This window comes from Vigna umbellata, chromosome 7 (assembly GCF_029865625.1).
Source record: "Vigna umbellata cultivar VRB3 chromosome 7, Vumbellata_1.0, whole genome shotgun sequence".
Taxonomy (NCBI): domain Eukaryota; kingdom Viridiplantae; phylum Streptophyta; class Magnoliopsida; order Fabales; family Fabaceae; genus Vigna; species Vigna umbellata.
This window is the reverse complement of record NC_142171.1, coordinates 39,583,793-39,608,323: the sequence shown is the minus strand read 5'-3', so window position 1 is coordinate 39,608,323 and position 24,531 is coordinate 39,583,793. Positions and strand designations below refer to the sequence as shown.

General features: G+C 37.7%; 1 protein-coding gene across 1 annotated transcript; it reads left to right on the top strand.

Moving 5' to 3' along the window:
• The first annotated feature begins 3,390 nt into the window (after positions 1 to 3,390).
• LOC148195980 (uncharacterized) lies at positions 3,391 to 9,787 on the top strand. The gene is made up of 2 exons (XM_088095340.1): positions 3,391 to 4,332; positions 9,491 to 9,787. Exons 1-2 carry the CDS (start codon positions 3,391 to 3,393, stop codon positions 9,785 to 9,787), a joined length of 1,239 nt encoding a protein of 412 aa, XP_087951466.1.
• The last annotated feature ends 14,744 nt before the right edge of the window (positions 9,788 to 24,531 follow it).

Here is a 24,531-nt window from a genome sequence, read left to right as displayed (position 1 = left end):
ATGGGTCAAGGGCAAGAAGGACAATTCAATAGACCACCACAGTAACAATGGCAACCACAACCCTCCTTATTTGACAGGACTACAAAGCTAGAGGAGACACTCTAACAGTTCATGCAAATGTCAATCTCCAATCACAAAAGCATTAAAGCTGCCATTAGAAATTTGGAGATACAGGGTGGTCAATTAGCTAAGAAGTTGGAGGAGATATCTAACAAGAGTTTTGGGGCTAATACTAAAGTTAACCCTAAGGAGGAGTGCAATGCCATTATGACTAGAGGTGGCACGATGTTAGATGAGAGAAAAGTTGAGAGAAAAGAAAAAGCTGAGTTGAGTGAATAAAGAGAGAAAAGAAGAGGCTGAGAGAAAAGAAGTTGAGAAAGTTGAGAGGAAAAAGAAAGGAGAAGATGATGAGAGAAAAAAAGAGAAAATAATTGAGAAGTCCCTTCCTTATCCAAAAATCTTTTCAAAGATTGAAAAAGAGAAACAATTTGGGCGTTTCATGGAGATCTTCAAGCAATTGGAGATTACTATGTCCTTGACTGAAGCATTGTAGCAAATTCATGCTTATGCGAAGCACATGAAGAAACTCCTCAATAAGAAAAAGAAATATCTAGATGAGGAAACAATTGAAGTGCAAGGCAATTCCAATGCTACTATGCAGAAGACTTTCCCTCCAAAATTTAAAGATCCGGGGAGTTTCACCATTCTTTGTACCATTGGAAACCATGATATAGGGAAGGCTCTTATTGATTTAGGGGCTAGCATAAACCCAATGCCCCTATCTATGCTTAAAATGATTCCTGGTCTTGAAGTCAAGCCAATAGGAATGATGCTTTAGTTGGCAGATAGGTCCGTCAAATACACTTATGGTGTGGTAGAAGACCTTGTGGTGAAGATTGATAAATTCCAATTCCCGGTGAACTTTGTAGTGATGGAGGTGGAAAAAAATGCAGAGGTACCACTCATCCTTGGATGACCATTCATGAAAACAACTAAGGTTGTCATTCATGACAAGCAAAGTTTCAAGTTTGGGATTGTGATAACAGTTGAAAACACCGTTATTTGTGATATAATTTTGATACTAAACGCACCCTTTTTGATTTAGAAACTTGCTTGAACTCATGTTTTTGCTTTAGTTTTGCGAATAAAAGAGGAGAGGTTATACTTTATGATTTTATCACTAAATTCCCTTTATTTTGTAGCTAATAATGTGCCTGGAAGAATCTCCAACTATGTACATAGTTGAATCAGCCATAAAAGCAAGCAAAACAGCAAAAAAAATGAGTTTTTGAATGATACCGCTGGGGCTAAGAGCTAGAAACGGGGGCTGAGCGCCAGTTTCATGTATCGCACAAAGCTTGAGCGCCCTTTTAGAGGCGTTGAGCTCCAGTTTTGTCGCAGTTTCGCTTGGGCGCCCTAAGTTTGGGCACTGAGTGGTGTCAACGTTGGCCCATGATCCAATTCAGCTGTCTATAAGGATTTGGACGTCCTAGAAGGAGCATCTTTTTATAGAATTAACACAAGTTCAGATTTTATCCAACTCTTTGGAGGCTGAAGTGGATGCGGAAGCTCTCCTTTTTGGTTTTTAGGGTTTATTTTTCATTCTGATTCCATTGTTCATCCAGTTTCCCCATGACAAGGGGGAACTAAATTCAATTTGTTGTTGGGGGATGATGTAATCTTGTGAACTCTCATGTATTTGAATTGGTTTTAATTATATATGATTCTTTCATCAATTGTTAGGGACTTTCTCCTTTGCTTTATGCTTGTTATGTTTTGATCGTTCATGGAATGATTTTATGGTCTTCTTTGTTGTTGGGAAATACCTAGAAACCATGATCTGGAGAATTGGATCGAAGTTGGATGAATGAACGTCGCATCAGTTGGTAGATAGGTCCGTCAAATACACTTATGGTGTGGTAGAAGACCTTGTGGTGAAGATTGATAAATTCCAATTCCCGGTGAACTTTGTAGTGATGGAGATGGAAAAAAATGCAGAGGTACCACTCATCCTTGGACGACCATTCATGAAGACAACTAAGGTTGTCATTCATGACAAGCAAAGTTTCAAGGTTGGGATTGTGATAACAGTTGAAACCACCGTTATTTGTGATATAATTTTGATACTAAACGCACCCTTTTTTATTTAGAAACTTGCTTGAACTCATGTTTTTGCTTTAGTTTTGCGAATAAGTGAGGAGAGGTTATACTTTATGATTTTATCACTAAATTTCCTTTATTTTGTAGCTAATAATGTGCCTGGAAGAATCTCCAACTATGTACATAGTGGAATCAGCCATAAAAGCAAGCAAAACAGCAAAAAAAATGAGTTTTGGAATGCTACTGCTGGGGCTAAGAGCTAGAAACGGGGGCTGAGCGCCAGTTTCATGTATCGCACAAAGCTTGAGCGCCCTTTTAGAGGCGTTGAGCGCCAGTTTTGTCGCAGTTTCGCTTGGGTGCCCTAAGTTTAGGCACTGAGTGGTGTCAACGTTGGCCCATGATCCAATTCAGCTGTCTATAAGGATTTGGACGTCCTAGAAGGAGTATCTTTTTATAGAATTAACACAAGTTCAGATTTTATCCAACTCTTTGGAGGCTGAAGTGGATGCGGAAGCTCTCCTTTTCGGTTTTTAGGGTTTATTTTTCATTCTGATTCCATTGTTCATCCAGTTTCCCCATGACAAGGGGGAACTAAATTCAATTTGTTGTTGGGGGATGATGTAACCTTGTGAACTCTCATGTATTTGAATTGGTTTTAATTATATATGATTCTTTCATCAATTGTTAGGGATTTTCTCCTTTGCTTTATGCTTGTTATGTTTTGATCGTTCATGGAATGATTTTATGGTCTTCTTTGTTGTTGGGAAATACCTAGAAACCATGATCTGGAGAATTGGATCGAAGTTGGATGAATGAACGTCGCATCAGTGAAGAATATGATAAGGGTGTTTCGAAGTTCTTGCAATACGTTGAAAAAAATGCTAAGTTTGTGAACGTGACATATTTTTGTCCTTGTGTGCATTGTCTTAATCAAATACGGTAAGACTTAGGCAATGTGGGTGACCATCTATTCATGTTCGACATCATGAGGACTTATACCGTTTGGACTTGGCATGGAGAAGTATTGGACCAGCCTACCACATCACGAGGAACGGATTATGTGGAAGAATGGATGATTGATCATTTAGAGGACATGATACGTGATGTCGGTGAAGATAATTTTGGAAGAGCTAATTTGTATGATTCTCTTATAAATGATTCAGAGCAACTGTTGTTCCCCGGATGCTTGAACTTTACACGTCTGTCTACAACTTTAAAGTTGTTTAGTTTAAAGCAAGGAATGGATGGACCGATAAAAGTTTCACCGAGTTGTTGGAGTTGTTGAAGGAGATGCTTCCAGAAAATAATACTCTACCTATTCGTAATTACGAGGCAAAAAATTTTTTATGTCCAATGGGTCTTGAATATCAAAAGATACATGCTTGTCCTAATGATTGTGTTTTGTACACAAAGGAGTTTGCTTCGCTAAAGTATTGTCCAACATGTGGTTTATCCCGTTTTAAAAAGAAATCTGACAGAAACACTGCTGATGAAGGTATTGATGGTGCACCTGCTAAGGTGATGTGGTATTTGCCTATAATACCTAGATTCAGACGTATGTTTTCTGTTAAAGAAGATGCAAAGAACTTTAAATGGCACTTTGACAAAAGAAAGTGCGATAATCTTCTTCAACACCCTGCAGATTCACCCCAATGGAAAAAGATTGATGAAAAATTTCCAGAGTTTGGTGCAGATCAAAGAAACTTAAGACTTGCACTTGCAATTGATGGTATGAATCCTTATGGAAACTTAAGTAGCAAACACAATTCATGGCCAGTTATGATGATCATTTACAATCTTTCTCCTATGTTGTGCATGAAGAGAAAATATGTGATGTTGTCCATGATGATATCGGGTCCTAGACAACTTGGAAATGACATTGATGTTTACTTAAAACCTTTAATTGATGATTTGAAATTGTTGTGGGAAGAAGGGGTCGACGTGTTTGATTCACATGTTCAGGAACAGTTCTGTTTGCGTGCAATATTGTTTTGCCCAAGAAATGATTTCCCAGTGTATGGAAACTTGAGCGGTTATAGCGTTGAAGGTCATTTTGCATGTCCCATATGTGAAGAAAACACTAGTTACCTTCAATTGAAGCATGGACAGAAGACGGTATATACAAGACATCGAAAATTCCTTCCTCGTAATCACCCTTATCGTAGATTGAAAAAAGCATTTAATGGAAGTGCTGAGGATGAGGTTGTGTGCAGACCCTGGAATGGTGAAGAGGTGTACAACAAAGTTAAAAACATTGACATTGTGTTTGGAAAATATCATAAAAGTACCCTTTCAAAAAACATTTGGAAGAAACGATCAATATTTTTTAAGCTTCCATATTCGTGTCAACTTGATGTTAGACATTGTATTGATGTGATGCACGTTGAAAAAAATGTTTGTGACAGTGTCATCGGAACTTTATTAAACGTCTAAGGGAAGAGCAAAGACGGATAAAAGTAGGACAAGATTTGGCTGACATGGGAATCCGATCTAAGTTACATCCACAGATAATAGGAAGACGCACCTATCTACCCCCAGCATGTCACACACTTTCTAAAAAAGAAAAACAAAGTTTTTGTAACTGTTTAAGAAGTGTGAAGGTTCCACAAGGTTATTCTTCAAATATTAGTAACCTTGTTTCTATGCAAGAGTTAAAGTTAGTTGGTTTAAAGTCTCACGATTGTCATGTATTGATGCAACAATTGTTACCTGTTGTTATTTGAGGCATATTACTTCCTTCTGTTAGGGGTATTGTAACACGTCTGAGTTTGTTCTTTCATGCCATTTGCAAGAAAGTTGTTGACCCTCGAGGTTTAGATGAATTGGAAAATGAAGGAATAAGACTACTATGTCAATTGGATATGTATTTTCCACCTTCTTTTTTTGATATCATGGTACATTTGCTGATAGGTTTAGGAGTTATCTGGGTAAGTTAGCAAAAAGTCATGTTTCTATCCTTCATGCAACTTGGGATGACGTCCCAGAGGTCGACAAGAACCTCTTATGGCAAGATATTCAGGTATGTTTACTTACAACACTGTTGATATACTTATTTCTTTCACCTTTTCAAATCAATAACATGTGTTTTGTTTTAAACAGCAACATTATGATATTCCAAACACGATACAAATTAGAAAGAAAGTGTTATCGCATATAGCGATAAGATGGAGGGATTTCAAGACAAGGCTGACACGGCTATATGTCTTTGGAGACAGACAAGATCAATATCCATGTCAACAGTATACCATCACAGAGGAGGACTGGATACAATTTCGTGCATCTAGAGAGTCTGAGGAATGGAAGGTTTGTTTCTTAACATCTTAAAAGTCTTTCATTGAGTTCTTATGATTTTACACTTATTTATATACATGGTTTCACAGGGTAAAAGGTTAGCCGCCCAAGAAAGACAATGGCTAATAGATGCACCACGCTTGTTATCACGAGGTGGTTATGCGAAACTGGAAAAAAAACTTAGAAAGTTTAGAGAGAGGCCTTGGGACTTCAGTCGCCGGACCTAGCACCTGCACCTGCTAGGTACGAGCTGTGGAAGGCTGCTCGAAATAAATATGATGGGAACATGACATCTTCCTTAGCAGCCTTGATCTCACAAAGAATTGTAAGTTCAAATTCTAAACATTGTTTGATTGTGTATCTATCACAACATGTCTTCTAAGTATCTTTGTTTTTCTATGTGCAGGATGAGTTGGTTGAGTAGCAGACTCAGGGAACATTTGTTGGCCAAGGTAGGGACGACATTCTAACAATGGCCATTGGAAAGCTCGAGCACCAAAGACGTGTACGTGGAGTTCCTGGGGCGATTGGTCTTCGTGACTACTTTCGCCCTACACAGAAAACCACTCAATCAATGAGTCAGGAGGCACTGAGGCAGATGGATCTTCAGTGCGAGGAAAGACTCAACCAAAGCATGAGATCAATGGAGCAGCTACAAGAACAAAAAGAAATACAAAGAATGCTTGAAGAGAAGTTGCATTCCATGACGTAGGGCAACACGGGGCCCGGTGAAACTCCCACACCACCTCGTGTCAGCACTAGAGGATCATGCTCTACTGTAGAACCTACTCAGTACAACGGTCAATATGAGCTGTTGGTTGATGGGGATCCCCCACGCATTGTGGCTATCGGACGAGTGCTTGAGGGAGGGCTCACTATTCATGGTGTTCCCATATTACCCCACCACGTGCGTCGATTGACGAGATTCGGAATCCCCAGGCTCAGGTGCCTATACCCACTCCAGAAATTAATTTTGTGGGGGAGGCCATAGGCTCATTTATAGCCTGGCCTCGAGCATTGATCATGTCACACATCGCTACTCCACTGGTATATTGTCTTTGTTATTAGTATTTCTATGTTAAGTTTAAAAATATTTGTTGATAACTCTTTGATGAGATTCTTATCTTCAGTTCACACGTCCTTAGAAGCAGCCGATTCATGATAAAGTCATACATGAAGATGACGACATGGCTGAAGCGGAGGATGATCCTCTATCAAAGCTAATGACAAGATTACCCAGGTTGAAGAGAGCACCATTAGAACTATACTGGGATTTGAGAGTATTTGGTCTGCCCTCCCCCCCCCCCCCCCACGTGCCAGTATATATAACATTGCCTGATGCATTGGAGGTGATTGGGGAAGACAGGATGTTGAATATTTCCATCATTCAACTATGGTGCATGTAAGATAGTTAATTTTGTCTTCTATATTTCTTTTTCTTTGATTCCTATAGTTTCTAACAACTTAACTTTGTTGTTTTAGGTACATGGACACAATCGTTGTAGACCAAGGTCGGTCTTCCATGTACAAATTTGTTGAACCTCAGACCATTCAACCTTCTGGTAACACACTTCAAAACAGACAACATTATTTGCAAACATGGATGGATGAGTCAAAAAGAGACGTGTACCTTGTGCCATACATTGATGGGTAGGTGTTGTTATATGTAAAAGTTCATTATTAAAGTTTCCTTAATTACTTAGTTAAAGAACTATTTGTCCTTCGTGATAGGTCGCACTGGCAGCTGATGGTCATCATTCCCAAACAATGTAAAATTATATGGTTTTGTTCGTTGCACAAGAAGATTAAAATTGACTTGAGAACCATGCTTCAAGGGTAAGTGTTTCTCCAAAAATGACTTTGAATTTGATGTTCACCTTAAATTTTTATGATAAATATAGTTACGATAATTTTACTTTGTGTTTTCAATCTGTACATAGTTATTGGTAATCTCGAGGTCAACTAGTTCAAATTTTATATCCAAAGGTTGTAAGTCATTTATAGTTCTAATTCATTTTCTATGTTATTGAATGATCTAAATTCTTGACTATTTAGTTTGTCATTTTAATATAACCAGCAGCAGGATTCATGGGAATGTGGCTTCTATGTCATGTGTTGGATTAAGACCATCATTCGAGTTGTCATTATAGATGACAGGAATGAGGTAATGATGCATACCTTGAATACATTACAAATCAAATTCATCTTTAAACATATATGAAAACATAATGAATCTTTCTTGAATTTTGCAGCACTTCAAGAGTACATCTCCTATATCAGAGGGCACGATTAGGTAGATAGGGCACGAGTGGACAGCTTATCTTCTGCAAAGATGGAGTTAGGAACAATTTTATTTGTTGTTGAACATTGCTTAATTTTAGTTTAAGTTTATATGTTGATAGTTTTGGTATTGGATTATTTTGTACATTAAGTAGAACTTTCTTTATACGAAATGCAAATATACTATACTATATTGTTCTGTGATAATTTTCTGCTTTTCAGGTGTGGTTTTAATGCAAAAATAAATTAATTTTTGAAATAAAAAAAATATTCAAGTAAAAACTAATCAATAATAACATGAATAGAATAGTTAAACCACGAGTCCCCGGCAACGGCGCCAAAAACTTGTTAACACTCCGGAAACTGTACCGAATCATATCAAGTAATAATAAATGGTAAGACCAGGTATCGTTTCCCAAGAGACTCACGGCCTAGACATTCATGTGGTTTCTTGATTAATTAAGACTTGTAAACAAAATCATGGTATTTATAATGCAGAAATAAATATGAATGCAAGTGTTGATCAATTGACTTGAAGAATGCACACGTGATTGGTGTATAAAATATGGAATGATTATGTTGTTGGGGTTTTTGACTTATCCTATCTACTCTCATGTATTTATGAATTCATCTTCTTCATTAATGTTAATGTTACTTTCTAATTTACCTTAAACCCGATGTCTCGGTGAAGAAAGCCTACTCTTAATTACTAGATCACAATGTCTTGTATCCCCAATAATTAATTATGCATTACATCCGCACATAAGCTTAAAGGCAACCAACTCTCTTATCCCTATGTCTAGGTAATATTGCTTTTAGGAGAATTTCCCCAGTTCTAGATTTCCCCGTATGTTTCCCTATCGACAACATCAGTAATCATGCAATTGAATGAGTTAAACAAAGCATGCATAGAGTGTAGAGGAAAAACCTTAACAATTAATGAAGTAAAGCATTTTTAATATAAATCAATTCAATACATGAGAGTTTCAAAGGATTACTCCTTTCCCAACAACACTGGAGGTTTAGTTCACCATAGACATGGTGAAACTAGATGAAAATAATGAAAAGAATGAAAGATAAAATCCTAAAAGTTTAAGATCGAAGCTTCCGCATCCAAAATCCGCCTCCGAGGGCTGAAAGGAGTCTTTCTGCCAAAAGATATGAACCCTAGTGATGAGTTAATATTTTGTTCACTTCACTTAGTTTATTGTGCTAGAATTAATCGGGGAATTGTGCTTAATTGTCTAGTATTTTCCCATTTTTCCTAATTGTGCTTAATTTGATCGGAAATTCTTATTTTAACTAATTTGAATTATCTGAGCTAATTATTTGCATTATTAATTGCAGGGGAAAATTGTTGGATAATATTTGAGACATTTGGAAGAATATTCATCTGCACACTGTCCTATTTTACTTGGAAGAAGCTACGCTTTATTCAGATAAAGATGTGCTGATCCGTTTTGGAAGAAGGGCTTAATTTTTCTGTTGGGATGTTACGGTTTCATCAATTGAATAAGAAAGGCACCAACATCTCTACTCATTCAATTGCACACGGCTAGGACCCATTGGAAAATTCATTATTGGCAAATCATGAGAAGCATCTACGTTTCCACCACTTTCCAAGTAGTGTCCACGGTTTTCTCAAGAATTTTTGAAGACAATAACAATTCACGTAGGAAATCACCAAAGACTTGAAGTGAAATGATGGAGGGGACCACTTTGCAAGTGCTCACGGTTTTATTCATTCATTTTGGCATGGCCCACATCCACATGGAAAGGAAAAGGTTTTGGATTTTCAATGGTAAATGGTGTGTTGCAGAACACGTTGCAGCTTTTATTCTTCAAAGCTTACGGTTTTGGAAGATTGGCCCATGGACAATTGATTGTGTCAAGCAAAGCAACACGGCCCATACCTTCTTCCATTCAGCAGCACGCGTCCACGAGAAATGAAGGGGGTGCACGAAGAAGCTTAGAGAGATTAGAAGGTGCATCCAGCAACACCACACAGAAGACAACACGCTGTCCAGCAATTGGATTGAGAGGCACTTTCGGTCCAGCACAGCAGCGTCTAGGAGCTTCCTCTCAGTCCAGTTTCCACGCCCACGGTCCAGAGTGAAGACAAGCTCCAGCCGCAACCTAGAGAGGGGAAGTTCATTTTTAGTTTAAAAAGAAGCAAGTGACAACGCAGGGGAGGGACGCAGATGATGGAGGGCTACGGCTGAAGAGTTGCGTCCAGTAGGGAATGAATTTTTATCATTTTACTTTGTTTAGAAAAAGAAGGATATGCTTGGTTCATTATTTTGTGTCTTCCATGTTTATTATTCAGTTTTCTTTATTTTGAATACTACCGGCCAGCACACTCTTCTTTGCTTTGAACATTGTTTTGGATTTTGGAGGAAAATATTCTGGCACATTTGTTTTTCTCGGAGGATGAGTTCTTAAATTATTATTCACTCTTGCCTTTTTCATTTTGGGTTTATATGCATCTTTGATTGAAGCCTTTTAGTGCTTCTATGCTTCAATGTTCACGCTATTGAGGGAGGAATGAAGTGATGTTTATGTTTTTATTTTGATGTCCTTGGGAATGAAAAGAAAGTAAAGCAAACGGTGACATGGCTGCTGGCAGGAGATGTTACGTGCATAAAAGTTTTCTTTTATATATTGTAATCATGCTTGGATGAGAATGATTTTTACATTCCAGTTGTTAAGAATTACAAAAAGTGAAGGAGCTGCAGGTTTGGAAGTTAAATTCAATGAATCATCATTCACGTTTTTCAATGTGCATCATTACTTTTCTTTATATTTTTTGCCGTGGTGAATATGCAGTGACAGATGAGCACAATGAGCATTAATTTTCTTTAGCTAAACATTGCATTGGATGGAAGAAGAAAATAAACTCTTGCGTTGAAAAAAAAAAGATGTGCACGGTGTTTCTTTCTTTCTTTTAGGAGAGCACGGTCTTCAGTAGGTTATGTCCACTAGGGGTTAGCATCCATAGGTTTTATTTTCTTTCTATTACCTCAAGTATATGCACTGAAACGGATTGGATATTATATATTGGGATGCATTCAGCTTGGAAAGATGCATACGAATTCATTTTATTTTCACTCTTCAAACGTTTTTAATATCGTTTTTGTGATGAATGATGCATTTCATTTTTTTGTTGTGAGTTTTCCAAGAATTGTTGTAGTGTTCAATTAATTTATTAGTTAAGCATTACTCTTTTAATTGAAGTTTTATTCCAGCCATGTGCATTTGATTGTTTATATTTTAATAACTTTAATTGCGTTTGGATATTTACCTATTGAATTGTTTACTTTAATGTGTTCATGCATTTTAATGCTTTTAATTATGTTTTGTTGTATGTAATTTCCAGTTTTAATTTAGTTCATTTACAATCACAAAAACACTTTCACAAACCCCCCCCCCCACTACGTGTTTGACTTAAGACTCGAGCCACAATTTGGTCCTTGAGAGACGACCTAGGAGTCACTTCCTAGTACTATACTGCATTCTTTTATGCACAACTTTTGTGAGAGGTAACCCTCTCATCACCTAGGTCATGAAAATAACATAAAACAGGTCCAAGCCAACGTCGTCGGCACTCAGGGCCCTAAAAAAGCGCCCAACGGTGATTGCGGCACTCAAATGACGCTCAGCGGTGGCGCTCAAGCGTGAAACAGTGGTTGCCGCACCAGACTGACGCTCAACGGTGGCGCTCAGGCGTGAAACAGTGGTTGCAACTCCAGACTAACTCTCAGCGGTGGTGCTCAGGCGTGACACAATGGTTGCACCTCTAAATTGGCGCTCAGCGCCCCAAAATTACGCAACGCTATCTGCGATTCTTCTATGTGCTACTTTTCCTGCCATTCCTGACTCTAACTCATTGGTACTTCAACTTCTTCATCCATTTCATCTTAATTCCTTTCAAAACAAGGAAAACCAAGTATAAAACCAATAATACCACCTATAACTCTCTTATTCTCACAACTTAATCAAAAGCATTATTCCAAGCTAGTTTGTATGTCATAAAGGGTGTTTTTAATATCAAAATTAAGTATAAAATTAACGATATTTCAACCTTTATCAACTTGTAATGTGGCTGGGTGATGACAAATTTATGAACACCGAAAACTGGCGCCACAAACTTGTTTAACCCTCGGCAAGTGTGACCGAATTGTATCAAGTAATAAAACTCGGTAAGACCAAGTATCGTTCTCCCAATGGACTCACGGCCTAGTTAGCTATATGATTTGTTGATTATTTAAGACTTGTGAACCATTGATTTTAGGTTTTAAATGCAAAAGACAATAATTAAACATGTATGCATGAATTTGATCAATGGAAAAGAGGAATACAAACACTTTAATGAATTAGATGGATGAGTATGTTGTTGGGGTTATCAACTTCATCTTATCCACTGTCCTACTTTTAGGAGTTCATCATTTTTTTCATCAATGTTAATGTCACTCTCTAAATCACCTTGCAAGAAGGCCTATCCTTAATTACGAGTTCAACAATTCCTAGCATCCCTAATAATTAATTCTGAAGCACAGAAGCTTAAAGGCAACCAATATGCTATTGGGAGATTTTCCCCAGATCTAGATTAGCCCGTACGTTCCCATATCGACAATATCAATAATCATGGCATTGAATGAGTTAAACAATGCATGCTTCGAGCAAAGAGGAAAAACCCTAACTAATGATGAAAGAAAGCATGTATCTTAAAATAAGATGTTTAAACACAAATTCCATATATGAGAGTTTCACTAGATTACATTGATTCCCCAACAACAATACAAGGTTTAGTTCACCATATTCATGGTGAAACTAGATGAACAATAATGAAAGAATCAAAGATAGAACCCTAGAAAGAGGAGTAGGTAGCCTGAGCATCCAAGATCTTCCTCCAAGGGGTGGAAAAGAGAGTGTTTGTTTCGTCTCCAGCCAAAGATACAAACCCTAGGACGTCCTAAAGCTTATATTGTATTCTAAAATATACAGAAAATTAGGCCCAAGCCCAAAATAGTGCCGCTTAGATTAAGCTCCATTCAAAAATGGTTTAGATTAAGCTCCATTCTAAAATATTGTATTCTACTAGTCAATACAATGGTTTACTCCATTCAAAAATCCCCTTTTCAAGATAAGTAAAAACTTCAATTAAGCTCATGACAAAGACTTCAATCAAGACATACACATGCTTTAGTGTTCACAAAGTTACTTAATATCCAACAAATGCTATTTTTCATGAATGATCAATCAACTAAGCATGGATGTTGATCTGCTCATGGAATATTTCCTCACTAGGTAAAGTGTTTCACTCAAGCACAAGTGTATAAGAGGTAATCACTCATTCACTCTACTATCACAATGTCGCATGAATTGATTTTGCCTTTCATTTAACCATAATCAAATACATTCACAAGCATGCATCATCACAGGACTTTTCAATGGCTTATAATGTGGCTGGGCTAACAAGAAAATTGGTTTTTCTAGATCACAAAACCCTTGAGTTAAGAGAATCATATAAACACAATCATTCTTACTTTTCCCCAACTTTCTTTTCCATTGAGCTTTCTTTCTTTTCTTTTCTTTCTCTTTTTCTTTTTCTTTTCACATACTTAATTCTTAGCTCTTAGCTCAATGCTTTCAATTTCCCTTTCTATTTTCCAACAACCCCAAACTTGAACATTTATAAATACCACAAAATATTCTCATCTTAACTCAAGGTAAGGTTTTTCAACAAGGGTTTTCAAATCAGGTTCAAGGCTAAGGGTTCAAAGGATAGAACACATAGTGCTCTCTTTTAGTGGCTAATTTCATGAAGTTGGCTAATACAAGGGTTACCAACAAATGGCCTTGATCATATGATGCAAACAAGCAATTGATTCAATCATAGAAAACCTGGGCAAAATCATTCATGCTTTCAAAGTAATAGCATTCAACAATAACAACTCTGGAGCTCAAAACCTCATATATAAGCTCATTCACATTCCACATATAACATCCTACTTAGAATCATAATCACAATCACAACATCTTGCATTTGTTCACAATGCTCGTGAACCACCTGTATAAGCATATAATGTGCACATCTCAACATCAAAGCATCATCAAGCATTACTTATCAAACAATCACAATCATAAGCAAACCATCATAACAGACAAAGTTTCCAATTGAGTACATCAAATCCTATTCTAAGAACAATAAATAAGTTCAGAACATAAAACCAAAATAAAGCATAAGTCCTGCTCTAGTTATGATAGCATTCATCAGTAAATGCTATCTCAGCTCCTCATCAGTCTGAGCTGTCATCTGTATCCTCCTCTTCTTCCTCATCTTCGCCATCCTCAAATGCACCATCCTCATCATCAGCAGCATCATCTTCATCCATCTCCATAGCTGAAGCTTCAGCTGCTCCAGTTCTGCCTCCTTGTACCTGCTCTTCTGGCCAAGCGACCACATTATGGAACTCGTCCATAGTCCACCTGTGTGTTGGAGGTGTATCATACATTCCAACAATCATCTCAGCAGTAGCCACCTGCCCTATGTGGATAGACTGTAACTGTGCACCTATAAGAGACATTTCCAGGTCCCTCATTTGGAAAGGTTCTGCCTCATGTGTCTCAGCAAATGCCTGACTCTATGCTTGCCCTCTTTCTCTACGAGTACGGCGTGGTGGGACTGGCTGAGCTACCTCCTCACCTCCACAGTATTGTTTGTAATAGGCCTCATCAATTGCTTTCCTTGGCCTTTCAAATAGTGGAGCAAAAGTATCCACCCCAGCTATCTTGCAAAGGTGTGTAATCAAAGAACGATGTCCTAAGGGTGCTTTGTTGTTTGTTGTGTTAGCACACACCCTTATCTCATCAGCTATTACCTGTCCAATATTGACATTCAAGTTCCTCATGGCACAGTAAAGGAGGAGTGCCCTGCTAAGAGTGATGTCTGACACATGAGAACATGGCTGAATGCTGGCATGAGAAAATGCCATCCAATACTTTGCAAGAAGAGTCAAGTCAGTCGTCGTAATGTGCACCACAGAGCCAGTTCTATTCCTCTGAAAATGTCCTCCAGGTACACATAAAACTCTCTCCACATCATCAAAATCAGTGCCTTCTTCCAAACAGAGAGCAAACTGGCACTGTTCACAGCCCACACAGTACCCAAGAAGTTGTTGATGGAATCAGGATCATACCTAATAGCATGGCCTCTGACATAACCTAGGTAATTCTCGGCTGGATAATCACCATTCTTCCTTGCATTGGTGTAGAATTCTTTCACCACAACTATATTCGCAGGTGTAGGGTATGTGTCTAGCTTCCCCCAATCATTCCCCAACAATTGCTCTCCAAATTGAGGAGCAAAGTTAGGTATCATTCCAACCTTCCTCTCCATAAGGAGTCTCCTATCTTGAACCACCTTAAAGTGCTTCTCATGTTTGCGAGATAGGAACCTACTAGAATGGGGTTGTTCTGGTTTCCTTTTCTTTTCTTTTGGATGCCATGGTCTTCACTCTTTTGCCTGAAGAGGATGTCATTCCTACATCAAACACAGATTACAAAACTACAAAACATGTTGTTAATCATTAGTAAACCACAAACAAGACCTTATTTCGAAGCTAAACCATCGCTGAGGGTCAAAATCACCCCTCAGCGCCACCAGTGCAGTAGTCCAGTACACAACTCAGCAAAAATAACATGTTTGTCAGAGTGCCACTTAGCGGCAATTTACCCCTGAGCGGTGACTCTACAGATTTTTGACAAATGCATTTTTAACCTGTCTTAACTCCACCCACATGCAATTTTCAGTCTTCCAGATCAAACTCATGCATTTCAATCGGTTCAAACATCAATTAATTCATTAAATTATGCATAGAAATCAAAACCCCTAAAAATTCATGCTTCAACAATCAAATTCATACTCAAGAACCCTAGAATGAAAAATGCTTGACTTACTTGGGTGGAGATGCTAGATGAGTAGAGAATGCTTTCAAGCTATGAAGAATAATGATGCTCTCTTCCAACCCCAAATTTAGATGGAAAACTAGTGAGAAAGTGAGTGGAAAGGAGATTTTTTCAAGAGGGATGAGGGAAAAGTTGTAGAGAACCTTTGAAAAAGTATATAGGAGTGTGTGTGCAGAGAAGAATTTGAATAGAGAGGCCAAGGTGCAACTTAGGGTATAAAAATACCCTAATGGGCTCGGGTTCTGCTAAGGGGCAACCTAAGCCCAGTGTGCGACACTACCGCTCAGCGGCACTTTTGGGAAGTGCTCTTCTTCTTCCTATCTTAACCTAGGTGCCTCCTACACATGCCCCTCACTTCCTCCCTGCACTTAAATTCTCAAATCACTCATGCAAATCCCTATCATGCAACTAAAGTAGAACAAACAAAAATATAATCAATCAACTGGGTATCAAAATCCACCAACACCCATCAGTAGGTGTAACAAACCTAGTATCTTTCAGTAGATACTTAACCACCTAGCATCCTTCAGTAGATGCTATGCCCGAAAATTTACAGAAGTAATGTCCAACTGATTAAAAATTACAATACCAAAATAAAAATCAAAAGAAAAATTTGTCCTCAAATCACTAGAATGCCTTCCAGCAAGCGCTCTTTTAACGTCATTAGCTTGACCCAATAAAGTTCAAGTTCCTTCTTCATGGTTGATGTTCATATCACACCAACTCATCAACTGCTTCCTGTCCAGTTTTTTTACTCTTCTGGAATGTGGAGACTCTATCTCTATCATCTCACTTTCTTTGTAGCCTTTCACAACCCACAACTTGTTTTTGAATCTCACAAGTGTACCAAGTTGGAGTCGTTCTTTCATCCAGTCATCATGGACCTTTCTTCCTTTCCCAATCTTTTCTTCTTCCTGTACTTGAAACAACAAACAATGTTTACCTTTAACCTTTGGCTTTTCATCTTCAGGGCTAGTCATGAGTACATCTTGATATGCAACTTTATGACTAGCTTCTTCCTCCTGCATCTGTCTCTCTTCTTTGAAGACATCTACAACAACCCTTTCTTCTCAGTCTTGGAGCACCACTACACCTTCATCCACATCAATGATGGCTTTGGCCGTTTTCATAAATGGTCTTCCGAGAATAATGGGTATCTTTTCACTCTCCATCTCCATCACCACAAAGTCCACCAAGAACTGTAGTTTGCCTACACAAACTATAACATCATCTGCTATACCATAGGGATTCTTTGAGGATCCATCTGCCATTACTAAATTAATCTTTATAGGCTTCACATCAAGATCACCAATCTGCTCAAGTAAAGAATAAGGCATCAAGTTAACACTTGATCCTAAATCAAGTAAAGCATTCTTTATCCTTTTCTTCCCTATTTTGCATGGAATTGAGAAACCTCCTGGATCTTTTGCTTTTGGAGGGAATGGCTTCTTTTTAACAGCATTATACTCCTTTGTCTCATTATCTCTACGTCTTTTCTTCCCCAGGCTTTGTATAAACTGCAATGTGTTGTAATATCTCCTTCCAAGGTACATCATTATCCACCATCTTGAATATTTTTGTAAAATCAAATTGTTTCTCATGATCTGTTGGAAAAGGAAGAATATCTTCACTCTTTATCTCTCTTATCTCTTCTTTCTCTTTTCTCTCTTCTTTTTCTTTTTCTCTCTTTTCTCTCTCTTATTTTTCTTTCTCTCTTTCTAACTCAACTGTTTCAACATTTGCACTCTCTAACACCTTACATTCTTCCCTGGGGTTAACCTCAGTATTAGCCCCAAAATTTTTGTCAGGCCTTTCTTCCAACTGCTTACTAATCTGACCCATTTGAATCTCCAAGTTCTTAATATCAGCTTCAATGCTCTTTTGAGTGGATTCAGTTTTCTGTATGAATTGCTGAAGACTTTCTTCCATCCTTATTGATCTTTCATTAATTATAGACATTTGTTTTCATAAGGTAGGTTGTTGTTGTTGCTTGTTAAATTGCACAACTTGTCCAGCTTGCCCACTTTGTCCTTGACCAATGCTTGGGTGTGGTTTCCACCCTTGATTGAAATTCCCCTGAGGGTATGAAAATTGATTGGCCATGAAGTTAACATCCTCTAAAGCTTCTCCTGGAAAGGCGCATTGACCATTGATATGGTCACCCCCACATAATTCACACAACTGTGGTTGAACCTGTGCAACAGTCTTTAACTCTTTTGGTAGTTGGGCAAATGTTTTTTCGAGATTCTTCAATTGTTGAGTTAGTATCTTGTTTTGAGTTAGCAAGGCATCATTGGATTGCAATTATAGAACTCCTTTTTGTTGAATAGGAGCTCCTCTTTCACTGTTCAGCTCATTATCATTAGTAGCCATGTTTTCAATTATTTCCATGGCTTCCTCTGGAGTCTGCCATTTGATATTGCCTCCAGCTGAGGCATCAAGCATCATCTTGGTTTGTGAACCAAGACCTCCAAGGAATATTAGGACTACTTCTACTTCGTCAAATCCATGCGTGGGAGTCTTTCTTAATAGGCTTTTGTATTTATCCCATGCATGACCTAGCGATTCCTCCATGCCTTTCCTGAAAGATGATATCTCTTGCTTTCCTTTGTTTACCTTAGATTGTGGGAAGTATTTGTTCAAGAACTTTGTCACCACAGCTTCCCACCCTGTAAAGCTCCCTTCTGGAAAAGAGTTCAACCAAAGCTTAGCGTTGCCTCCTAATGAGAATGGAAACAGGCTAAGTTTGATTGCTTCGTTAGGCACCCCATTATCTTCACTGTATTGCAAATCTCACTAAAAGTTGTAAGGTGCTCATATGGGCTTTCGTGAGACAACCCATTAAATTGGTTACTCTTAACCAGTTGGATTAATGCCGGTTTCACCTCCATATTAGCTGCATTGGCCCTCGGTCTTGCTATGCTATTGAAATGCTGAGGGCCAGCTACATTAGTGTAATCTGCAACAATCCGTCTGACATTATTATTCTCCATCTCCTCAGTGCTATGGTAAGAACCTTGTGGTGAAGGTTGTAAGAGATCTTCCGGAGGAGGGAAAAGTTCTCTAGATGTACGGATTCTTCTCCTCCGTCTATTCTCGTCTAAGGCTTCAAGAAGAGGTTCTAAGGTTTTCTTGCTTCTAGTTCGAATTCCTTCCTACATACACAAGAAAACAAGTCTCTAGAAAAATTTGTTAGCACAAAAAGATATAGAATAAGATATAAAATAAGAGATAAGAAGATAAAATAAAAACAGAAAAAATAAAAACAGAAAAATAAAATAAAATAATAACCGAAAAAATAAAAACAGAAAAAATAAAAACAGAAAAATAAAATAAAATAATAACCGAAAAAATAAAAACTGAAAAAATAAAAACAGAAAAATAAAATAAAATAATAACCGAAAAAATAAAAACTGAAAATAAAATAAAATAAATTAAAATAAAATAAAAACCGAAAAATAAAAAGAGAAAATAAAAACAGAAATTCAAAATTCAAAATTCAAGTCAAAGACAATCAATAATCACACAAATAAACTAGTTAAACCACGAGTTCACGGCAACGGCGCCAAAAACTTGATGACAAATTTATGAACACCGAAAAACGACGCCAAAAACTTGTTTAACCCTCGGCAAGTGAGACCAAATCGTATCAAGTAATAAACTCGGTAAGACCAGGTATCGTTCTCCCAAAGGACTCACGGCCTAGTTAGTTATATGATTTGTTGATTATTTAAGACTTGTGAATAAATTCTTGAGGTTTCAAATGCAAAAGACAATAAGTAAACATGTATGCATGAGTTTTGATCAATGGAAAAGATGAACACAAACACTTGAACGAATTAGATGGATGAGTATGTTGTGGGGGTATTCAATTTCATCTTATCCACTCTCATATACTTTTAGGAATTCATCATTCTTTTCATCAATGTTAATGCCACTCTCTAAATCACCTTGCAAGAAAGCCTATCCTTAATTACGAGTTCATACAATTCCTAGCATCCCTAATAATTAATTCTGAAGCACATAAGCTTAAAGGCAACCAACCCTCATATCCCTATGTATAGGCAATATGTTATTGGGAGAATTTTTCCGGATCTAGATTTCCCCGTACGTTCCCATATCGACCAAAACCAATAATCATGACATCGAATGAGTTAAAGAATGCATGCTTTCAGCAGAGAGGAAAAACCTTAACTAATGATGAAAGAAAGCATGTATCTCAAATAAGATGTTTAAACACAAATTCCATATATGACAGCCTCAAAAGATTACATTGATTCCCCAACAACAATACAAAGTTTAGTTCACCATATTCATGGTGAAACTAGATTAACAATAATGAAAGAATGAAAGATAGAACCCTAAAAAGATGATTAGGTAGCCTAAGCATCCAAGATCTTCCTCCAAGGGGTGGAAAAGTGAGTGTTTGCTTCGTCTCCAGCCAAAGATACAAACCCTAGGACGTCCTAAAGCTTATATACTATTTGAAATATTACAGAAAAGTGGGCCTAAGCCCAAAAGACCACCACTCAGTGGTAAACTGTCGCTCAGCGGTACCAGCGCGTAGTCAATTCTTCCCTCAGCTGCACTTTCACCCCTCAGCGGAGCCAACGGGTGTTCCTGAGTGCCGCTCAGCGGTAAATTGGCGTTGAGCGGTACTTGCGGCTTCTCTTCTTTTGCACTTTTTAAGTTCTTTTCTGATTCCATCTTTATCCTTCTTCACTTCTTTCATCAAATTCACCTCAAAACCTACATAAAACACTGAAATCAAGCATAAACCTGTCCAACTCTCTTATTTCTAAAAATATGAACAAAAGCATGATTCCAAGCTAGTGTCTGAGTTTTAAAGGTTGCTTTTAGTATAAATTTTAAGCATGAAAATAACAGTTTTTCAACTGTTACACAACCCCAAACTTAGAATTTTGCTTGTCCTCAAGCAAACAAGATGTAACTCAATCTTCTACCAATCAATACAATGGTTCACTCCATTCAAAAATCCTCTTTTCCAGGCAAAGAAGCTGGAGCAGCTGAAGCTTTAGCTATGCAGGAAGATGAAGATGATGATGACGCATTTGAGGATGTTGAAGATAATGAAGAGAAGGAAGATACAGATGATAGCACAGGCTGATGAGGACCAGAGATAGCATGTACTGATGGATGCTATCAGCACTAGAGGAGGATCTTTTCTATCTTTTGTTTTGTAATATTGAATTTATTTGCTTCTGTTTTTAGAATAGGATTGATGTACTCAATTTGAAACTTGTTTGTTATGATGCTTTGCTTGTGACTATTGTGTGATAAGTAATGCTTGATGATGTTTTGATCTTGATTGATGATTGAGAATGTGCACTGATGACAAATTTATGAACACCCAAAAACGGCGCCACAAACTTGTTTAACAATCGGCAAGTGTGACCGAATCGTATCAAGTAATAAAACTAGGTAAGACCAAGTATCGTTCTCCCAAAGAACTCACGACCTAGTTAGTTATATGATTTGTTGATTATTTGAGACTTGTAAACAATTGATTGTAGGTTTAAATGCAAAAGACAGTAATTAAACATGTATGCATGAATGTTGATCAATGGAAAAGAGGAAAACAAACACTTTAATGAATTAAATGGATGAGTATGTTGTTGGGGTTATCAATTTCATCTTGTTCACTCTCATATACTTTAGGAATTCATCATTCTTTTCATCAATTGCTAATGACACTCTCTAAATCACCTTGCAAGAAGGCATGTCCTTAATTACGAGTTCATACAATTCCTAGCATTCCTAGTAATTAGTTCTAAAGTGCAGGAGCTTAAAGGCAACCAATATGCTATTGGGAGAAATTCCCCGGATCTAGATTTCCCCGTACGTTCCCATATCGACAAAATCAATAATCATGGCAATGAATGAGTTAAACAAAGAAAGCATTAAGCAAAGAGGAAAATCCCTAACTAAAGATGAAAGAAAGCATGTATCTTAATATAAGATGTTAAAACACAAATTCCATATATGAGAGTTTTCACAAGACTAAATTGATTCCCCAACAACAAACAAGGTTTAGTTCACCATATTCATGGTGAAACTAGATGAACAATAATGCATGAAAGAAAGATAGAACCCTAGAAAGAGGAGAAGGTAGCCTCAGCATCCAAGATCTTCCTTCAAGGGGTGAAAAGAGAGTGTTTGCTTCGTCTCTGCCAAAGATACAAACCCTAGGACGTCCTAAAGCTTATATACTATTCTAAAATTACACAAAATTAGGCCCAAGCCCAAAATAGTGCCGCTCAGCGGTAAACTACCGTTCAGCGATAAGTGCGTGAGTCGTTTTCCTCCCCTCAGCGGCCTTTTCACCCCTCAGCGGAGCCAACGTGGGTTTTTGAGTGCCGCTCAGCGGTAAACTGTCGCTGAGCGGTAATTACGACTTCTCCTTTTGCACTTTTTTATGTCTTTTCTGATTCCATCTCTATCCTTCTTCACTTCTTTCACCAAATTCACCTTAAAACCTGCATAAAACACTGAAATCAAGCATAAACCTGTCCAGCTCTCTTATTTCTAAAAATATACCTAAAAGCATGACTTCAAGCTAGTTTCTAAGTGTTAAAGGTTGCCTTTAGTATAAATTTTAAGCATGAAAATAACAGTTTTTCAACTATTATCACAATCCCAAACTTAGAACTTTGCTTGTCCTCAAGCAAACAAGATGTAACTCAATCTTCTTCCAATCAATACAATGGTTCACTCCATTCAAAATCCTCTTTTCAAGATAAGTAAGTACTCAATTAAGCTCATGACAAAAACTTCAGTCAAGACGTGCACATGCTTTGGTGTTCACAAAGTCACTTAATATCCAACAAATGCTATTTTTCATGAATGATCAATCAAATAAGCATGGATGTTCTTATGTATTCATGTAATCTTTCCTCACTAGATAAAGTGTTTCACTCAAGCACACAAGTGTATAAGAGGTATTCACTCATTCACTCTACTATCACAATGTCACATGAATCAACTTTGCCTTTCATTTAACCACAATCAAAAACACTTACCAACAAGCATCATCGCAAGGACTTTTCTATGGCTTATAACGTGGCTGGGCTAACAAGAAAATTGGTTTTTCTAGATCACAAAACCCTTGAGTTAAGAGAAACATATAAACATAATTATTCTTATTTATTCCCAACTTTCTTTTGCATTGAGCTTTGCTTTTTCTTTTCTTTTCTTTCTCTTTTTCTTTTTCTTTTCACATACTTAATTCTTAGCTCTTAGCTCAATGCTTTCAATTTCCCTTTCTATTTTCCAACAACCCCAAACTTGAACATTTATACATACCACAAAATATTCTCATCTTAACTCAAGGTAAATCTTTTCAACAAGGGTTTTCAAATCATATTCAAGGCTAAGGGTTCAAAGGATAGAACACATAGTTTTCACTTTTAGTGGCTAATCATGAAATTGGCTAATATAAGGGTTACCAACAAATGGCCTTGATCATATGATGCAAACAAGCAAGTAGTTCAATCATAGAAAACCTGGGCAAAGTCATTCATGCTTCCAAAGGAATAGCATTCAATCACAAAAACTCTGAAGCTCAAAACCTCACATATAAGCTCATTCACATTCCACATATACACATCCTGCTTAATATCATAATCACAATCACAACATCATGCATTTGTTCACACTGCTTGTGAACCACCTGTATAAGCATATAATGTGCACATTCTCAACATCACTCTATATCAAAGCATCATCAAGCATTACTTATCAAACAATCACAATTATAAGCAAACCATCATAACAGACAAAGTTTCCAATTGAGTACATCAAACCCTATTCTAAAACAAAAGTAGACAAATTCAGAACACAAAACCAAACAAAAGCATAAGTCCTGCTCTAGTTAAGATAGCATTCATCAGTAAATGTTATCTCAGCTCCTCATCAATCTGAGCTGTCATCTGTATCCTCCTCTTCTTCCTCATCTTCAATATCCTCAAATGCATCATCATCATCAGCATCATCTTCATCCATCTCCATAGCTGAAGCTTCAGCTGCTCCAGCTCTACTGCCTTGTACTTGCTCTTCTGGCCAAGCTACCACATTATGAAACTCCTCCATAGTCCACCTGAGTGCTAGAGGTGTATCATACATTCCAACAATCATCTCAGTAGTGGCCACCTGCCCTCTATGGATAGACTGTAACTGTGCACCTAGAAGAGACATGTACATGTCCCTCATTTGGAAAGGTTCTGCTTCATGTGTCTCAGCAGATGCCTGACTCTGTGCTTGCCCTCTTTCTCTACGAGTACGGCGTGGTGGAACTGGCTGAGCTGCATCCTCACCTCCACAGTATTGTCTATAATAAGCCTCATCAATTGCTTTCCTTGGCCTTTCAAATGGTGGAGCAGAAGTATCCACCCCAGCTATCTTGCAGAGGTGTGTGATTAAAGATGGATGTCCTAAGGGTGCTTTGCTATTTGTTGTGTTAGCACACACCCTTATCTCATCAGCTATTACCTATCCAATATTAATATTCAAGTTCCTGATTGCACAGTACAGAAGGAGTGCCCTGCTAAGAGTAATGTCTGACACATGAGAACATGGCTGAATGTTGGCATGAGAAAATGCCATCCAATACTTTGCAAGAGGAGTCAAGTCAGTTCTCCTAATGTTTACCACAACGCCAGTTCTATTCCTCTGAAAATGTCCTCTAGGTACACATAAAACTCTCTCTACATCATCAAAATCAGCGCCTTCTTCCATACAAAGAGCAAACTGGCACTCCTCACCAGCCCACATAGTATCCAAGAAGTTGTTGATGGAATCAGGATCATACCTAATAGCATGGCCTCTGACATAGTCTAGGTAATTCTCAGCTGGATAATCACCAATCTTTCTTGC